This window comes from Aplidium turbinatum, chromosome 2 (genome assembly GCF_918807975.1).
Source record: "Aplidium turbinatum chromosome 2, kaAplTurb1.1, whole genome shotgun sequence".
In the NCBI taxonomy this organism is placed as follows: Eukaryota; Metazoa; Chordata; class Ascidiacea; order Aplousobranchia; family Polyclinidae; genus Aplidium; species Aplidium turbinatum.
Genome location: NC_137473.1, coordinates 24,446,164 through 24,452,674, shown reverse-complemented (window position 1 = coordinate 24,452,674; position 6,511 = coordinate 24,446,164). Strand labels below are relative to the sequence as shown.

Here is a 6,511-nt window from a genome sequence, read left to right as displayed (position 1 = left end):
CAGACCTCACAACACCAGGACCGGCACCACTCGTCCCTGTACCAGACCTCACAGCACCAGAACTGACACTGGTCACGCGCTGACCGCAAAATGCATTACTGACCGAGCCCCATACAAGCTAAGAAAGCTTTCTTTTACCAACATGTTTGTTTCCACGTTGAGGACTCTCCGCAGTAGGCACGTTGCTGACTTGTCGCGGAGGTGTAGGTAAAATCGCACCTTCGGTAACCACATCTGCATACGTTCTTCCTTGTAGTGACGGTCTCGGTGAGTTTGCATTTCGCTCGTGTTGATAAAAGATCAACTTATTTGCTCACTTTAAATGTGGAGTGCACTTTTCGTAAAAGAATAAAGGGATGGATAGGCCGAGGCTTTCAATCGCAAATTGTTACTTACGGGGATTTCCAAGAGTTGGAAATAGAGACGCTGTCAATATTGGTCCCTCCAAGAATGTTCTCAAACTTCTCACCCCATCTTCCAAACGCCACATGTACTGCGCAAGACCAACATCCGACAAATGGATATCGTCATGCCAACAGGCATCGTCATCATCGATTTCCATTGATGGGTAATGAAAACGAGATAAATTGCGAGATACATGATCTAAGATGGAGTTGGCAATGGGAACACTGGCAAAAATATTCGAGTTATGGAACCCCCAATGATGCGTGGTGTTGACAGTAGTGTGATAGAAGAGCACATCAAAACAAAGATGCCTCCACAACAGTTGTTTCCTATGTTTCCCTGCCACACACAAGCCGTTGAGAGAGCCATTAAACTCGTGACAGATGCCTCATCACATGTGGTGGACAGAGTTGAAAGAGATGGGTAGCCTACTGTTATGTATTTTAGTTTATTTGCATTGAAACGATGTACTTTGTTTTCGTTTCCCTCAGGTCTTCTCTTTTGCTTAATATTCATCCGCCTGCTTTTGTTAATTGGCACTTCTCGTTTTGGGCTTACTTTGCAGGTTTCACACTATATCTTGGTTGTGCAATTTTATAATAAAACAGAATTCCAGTATGACTCTGATTGAATGAGCTAAGAACACAACACCTACATTAAAGCAATATTTCAATCAAGAAAAAAAATTCCTCGGTTCCAGTCGAAACAAGATTTTATGATTCATTAGACTTAAACCAGAACTAAGTTTGAACAATAATCTGGTGAACTGGTTAAAAGTTCTTCTTGTTTGTTGCATTTTTGACACCATTTCGTGTTTTTTTTTTGTTAACACAAGTTCTTTTTTATCGTTACATCATAGACTTTACATTAGTAGACAAAAAACTGGCTTTTTTCTCGCTTTATCTCCGTTCCAGTCACGCTTCAGTGGTGCTAACTGACCTCGCTCAGCGACGCAGGGTATTTGTGTCTAATGAAAGGTTGATGGTGTCACAGGTATTTGAAGAAGGTTGCGAGATTGCAGGCAGCATATTATAAAGAACTCTATTGCAGCAAATTAGCGGTTGGTTTGATGGAATGATGCTTGTGTACGGTAATTGAGGTGTCCAGTGAGACCTTATCTCATATTATTATTATCATATTATAGACCTAGCTAACAGTTGCATTATAAGCATTTCAGCAAGGTAGGCAGGCCCAGATCAAGTTACTTAGTGGTATAACATTCTGTCATTCCATGGCTCCAAGTTTATGTTCTGTTCCTGGATGTTCTACCAGGTATAAAAAGGGACACTATGTTTACATTAAGCAAGTGAAAAGTTTAAAGTTTTTGAAGAAAAACGCTGATAAGGTCTTTCGCTTCCTTCCTCTCTCACTTCTATGTAATGTATCAGTGTATTTGTCGTGATAATTTGAGAAAAAAATAAACCAGTGATTGATTGATGAATATCAACATCAAGAATTGCTTAATCGTTTGGTATTATCATATTGAAATCCAAATGCAAAAGAAGATAACATAAAGTCTCAAATTCATCGTGGGCAATGTGGAATTTGCGAGAAGCATTTCAAAACTTCTGATTTCATCTTGAGTAAGTTCTGTTGAATTTCATCATTGATTGCTGGTATCACATGAAAAATCGGTAGGTTTACAGACAGTATGCCTATCGGTATACTGTCTATTTGGGTAAACTACCTTGTATCTAATTAAGTGCATAATATGTTTTTACAGTTAAACAAGATTTGGTGTATGATGCTTTTGTACTTCGCTTCGAGCACTGTGACTGGATCCAGCTTGCATCGATCATGTGGGAATGCATCGGTCTATTGGAAACACATGGTTTGCAGGTTTGCGTTATTTGTTTTGTTTTTTAATTTATATCTCCAAAACCAGACATCGTTTCCTTTCCACTTACATCATTTATTTACAATAGCTAATGATAAACCGCGTTTTTAGCCCTTATTATTACTTCGATTGGGTAGTGCAATATTCTTTCTTTTTCTGTGACATAGCCTACTCAGTTAGAAATAAAAAATTGCAAAGGAATTTTAAATTGCTATTGCACAATGAGTGATATTACCTTTGTTGAAAAACTGGTACTGTAGCAGGTTTGCAATTTTTTTTACAAAACCTGCTACAGTATGTGCAGGCACAGTATCTGTTAAGCGTCTATTTGGATCTTTTACTGTAGGTGCTTGCGATTGTGGCTGATGGTCTTGCTGCAAACCGAACCACGTTCAAACTCATGAGTTCCGATGGTGATCCGCTTCATCAAGCTATTAACTGGTTTTCTCCTGAAATGGATCGTAAGATCTACCTTATTCCCGATCCTACGCATCTCTTGAAAACTACGAGAAACTGCCTGTTTTTTAGCAGCAGTAAACGTGAGAAGCCTCCGAGATTAATTCACAGGAACGGAAAGTTCCTTTTGTGGGAACACTTTGCATTAATAGAATCTGAAAATGTAAGTCCATTTATTTTTTTGTTGTTGCTATTGAATGATATATCACCATGCTACAGCTAATGTGTTTGTGCAGACTGGTGAGACGGGCTGATTTTTATGGGAGGTTAATTTCCTATTTCAATGGTTAGTCGAATATTTTTGAGTGTTGTAGTCTCATTATTTGCCCTCGTGGTGGATACTTTTTTCATAACAGCCGATTTGAGACAAGAGTTTTCTTTCTGTTGTTTATACCAGTCTTGCGATGGCTGAATCTGCAGTTAGTAATTTTTTTTTTTGTAACCGTAGCCTACTGGCTCATAGGCTATGGCACAATGGCAATACTCTCTCATACGGAAACGTATATTTGATTTGATTTATATTTGATTTCAGAAAGGCGAATTAGCTCGAAATCGCTTGTCAGCCCGCCACATTCAATTGACAAGCTATTCCAAAATGAATGTGAAGTTGGCAGCTCAAACATTATCTGCTTCTGTTGCTATACGGCCATGAAGAACTTTTTCCCAATTGAAAGAAGGGAAGAAATGAAAGAGACTGCAGATTTTGTTTCAATGATGGACTCGTGGTTCGACTACATGAATGCTCGACCATGCAAGGGGAAAAGAAGTATTCGAGTATACAGGTATTTTCTATTTTCATCGCCATTGTCAAATGTATTGTAGCCTACAGATTTTAGGTGTGTGTGAGACAGAGAGGAAGACACCTAGCTATAACCAAGTCATATGATTTATTGTGTAGGTTTTGCGGACGGTCGCTGGTAAAGCAGTTTTCAAAACTTTTCTAACGCAGTTTGAAAATTTTGTAAAAACATAAAGCTGGTATGCTGGCGACAAGAATTGAAACACAGTTTTTCCGATAATGCTTTCTTCAGCTCCCGTTCACCGATACCGCTAACAGACGTCCAGCATACTCCATATTCATAGTTTTCAATTTTTTTAGCGATATCCATGATGGCCGTCTTAGTTGGTTGGAAAACATCTTCATTCCGCGATTAGAGCAGTGGAGAGAAGCTAACATGCAGAAGTTTGGAAGAAGCTCGTTAGAAAAATCTTTTTTATCAAAACAAACGACGCTTGGCCACAAAGAGCATGGTCGAGCTTTTCCGTTATCTCCTGCGTCATGGTTTTGGGTGCGTGGCAACAAGGCGAATATCTCAAGACAGCCTCGAAGCCTACTTTGGTCACCAAAGAGCGTTGGGGAGAAGGCACCAAAATCCCAATATTCATGAGTTTGGATACCGAAACAACACCATTGTGTTAAAGCGCGAATTACATCACGGTTGTGCAGTTGGTCAACCTTTAAAGAAACGCCGGAAAGAGTAGTGGTCCATTTTTAATTTTGCTTGTGACTGCCTAGTGCAGGCATGCACAACTCAAAACAGTACACGGGCCGTTTTAGAAAAAAAATATTTTTCGCGGGCCGCGTGCTAACATTGTTGTAACTAGCGTGTAGCCTATTTTATATAATGTGACCGATTAACCGTCGAATAAGAGATATCGTTGAGAAGATGGTTACTGTCAAGAGACGGTTGCTCTCGCACTACAGTATCTAGTTGTTTTTAACGCTTATCGGCGGTAAAGCATCGGATTTGTTGATTATGTAACTGTAACCGTGGAGAAAAGTTTATTACTGTTTTGTTCTATTTATCTCTCATAAGAGCTTGTAACTATGTTTCGACGGTTTTACAACAAAAGTAACCCCTCGACGGTGACAAACAATAACTAATCCAACAAAGTATAAATTCCTAACATCAACAAGAAATCTACATACAAGACTAATATCAAAAAATGAAATTTAATGAGAAACGTTACATCTTTTGTTTGCAAGAAGCAAGTCATAATTAGGCGAGATGCTGAAACTTGATATTTTTAGGATATCTTCCAAATGTCCATCAATCTTCCTTCTCTTGTTTTCAGTCATAACGCGATTACGGAGTACTGTATATTTCACAAAATGCTGACAACTCAACCAACAGTAAAATTCTGATGTACACTGACACCTACGGTACCAGACACTACGTTTTGAAAATATTCATCCGCGCACTTTGTGCAGAAACAAGCAACAAACGTTGGATTGTTGTTGTAAAATTTTTCAGCAAAAATGAGCGAAATCACGGAATATCTCGTGGGCCGCATGAAAAGGTTTCGCGGGCCACATGTGGCCCGCGGGCCGTATGTTGTGCATGCCTGGCCTAGTGTTTTATCGTCTTTTTGCATATTACTTTGTCCTGTGTATAATATTTTATGATAATGTTGAGTTTCTGCGAATGAATTATTAATTAGGCTATTGATTGATATTATTTTTGGAAAAAAAAGAACAACAAATAACTGGAAATACTTGTATTCAATAAGCGAAAAGAAAGCAATTCGTCCTCTACTCTAGTGTAAGGTCATAAGAGACATAACACATGACTTAAAAACGCAAGCCGAATAACAGATAAAATACAACAATCACAGCCAGCAGATAAGAATACGGCACACAGGGTTTTTGTTAAGGTTTGGTTTGGGTGACCGCTAAGTAGTTTTAAGAGACCGCAAGTGTTTCATTTAAATACCAAAAAATAGCCATATTTGCTTAAACGAATTATTTATTAGGCTACTGGCAGTGCATAATCACAGAACAAATATTTTACTGTCTGAAGCACGGTCTCAATTATTACTTCCACGTGTATTTCCCAATCTTCATCAGAAAGAAATAGGTTTTCACCAGACACTGCCATTGCTATTCTTGTATAAGCATGAAGCTTCCGCTCCCAGATGTTTGAAATTGTAAGAAAGTGTCATTTTCTGTTTTACCGATGGAAAGCCAGTAAGCACCAGTCATGCGTGGCAAGGCAGACGCATGATTTTAAAGCCGCTTTGGTTTGTTTCATTAAAATCGCTTTTTTCTTTTTTCGGAGTTTCGCGTCTACGTATGTAAAGTCTATGGTTCAGGGGCGGATTCAGAGGGGGGCGATTGGGGCGATCGCCCCCCTAAAACCTAGGAAAGTAGCTTTATTCTTCATTTATAGCCTATATGTATGCGATTTGGAAAACAACTTATCGAAAGCAATGCTGAGTAAGTCTTTCGCCATGTTTAACCCTTACGAGGTTGGGCTCCCTGGAGTCTTGCTCAGTTTGGGGGGGGGCTGTCGATTCTTCTTATGCTTTAGGAGTGATATCTCTGTTATTTTTTAAGGTACGGCTTCAAACTTTGGGATTCACTTTGTAAAATTATTCACGCTGAGCATATCCGAAAATTAAACCTATGTGAATTTTAGAACTGCTCATAGACGTTGAAATGTTGAGGTGACTTATGACTTTTGGATTATTTTGCGATTAAAGCAATTGTAGCGTGAGTTTACACATTATTTTTTGGTAGAGTAATGAAGAACATGCATTGCCATGTTGTGATTAAATTTTTTTTACATAATCTCAATTTGAATCTATATTTTTCATGCAAAATAATAACTTTTCCCACGCTCAAAATAAAGCTCGCTTCTTGACTAAAAAAACAATGCTTCATCAATTACATGCAGTAATGAGATTTCTGAACGCGTGTCACACCAATTTGGATTATGATCTTGTGACCTCGGTTCCAAGAACAGCAACTCCTACGCTTTATTAACAAATGTAAACCAGCTGAAGAAGCAGGGTGGCGTTTATCAAATACTA

At 38.7% G+C, this 6,511-nt stretch overlaps 1 protein-coding gene across 1 annotated transcript; it reads left to right on the top strand.

Annotated features, from left to right (window-relative positions):
- The first annotated feature begins 3,320 nt into the window (after window positions 1–3,320).
- Window positions 3,321–4,467, top strand: LOC145765684 (uncharacterized). The gene is made up of 2 exons (XM_082577506.1): window positions 3,321–3,480; window positions 3,798–4,467. Exons 1-2 carry the CDS (start codon window positions 3,347–3,349, stop codon window positions 4,084–4,086), a joined length of 423 nt encoding a protein of 140 aa, XP_082433632.1. The 5' UTR covers window positions 3,321–3,346; the 3' UTR covers window positions 4,087–4,467.
- Window positions 4,468–6,511: the final 2,044 nt, after the last annotated feature.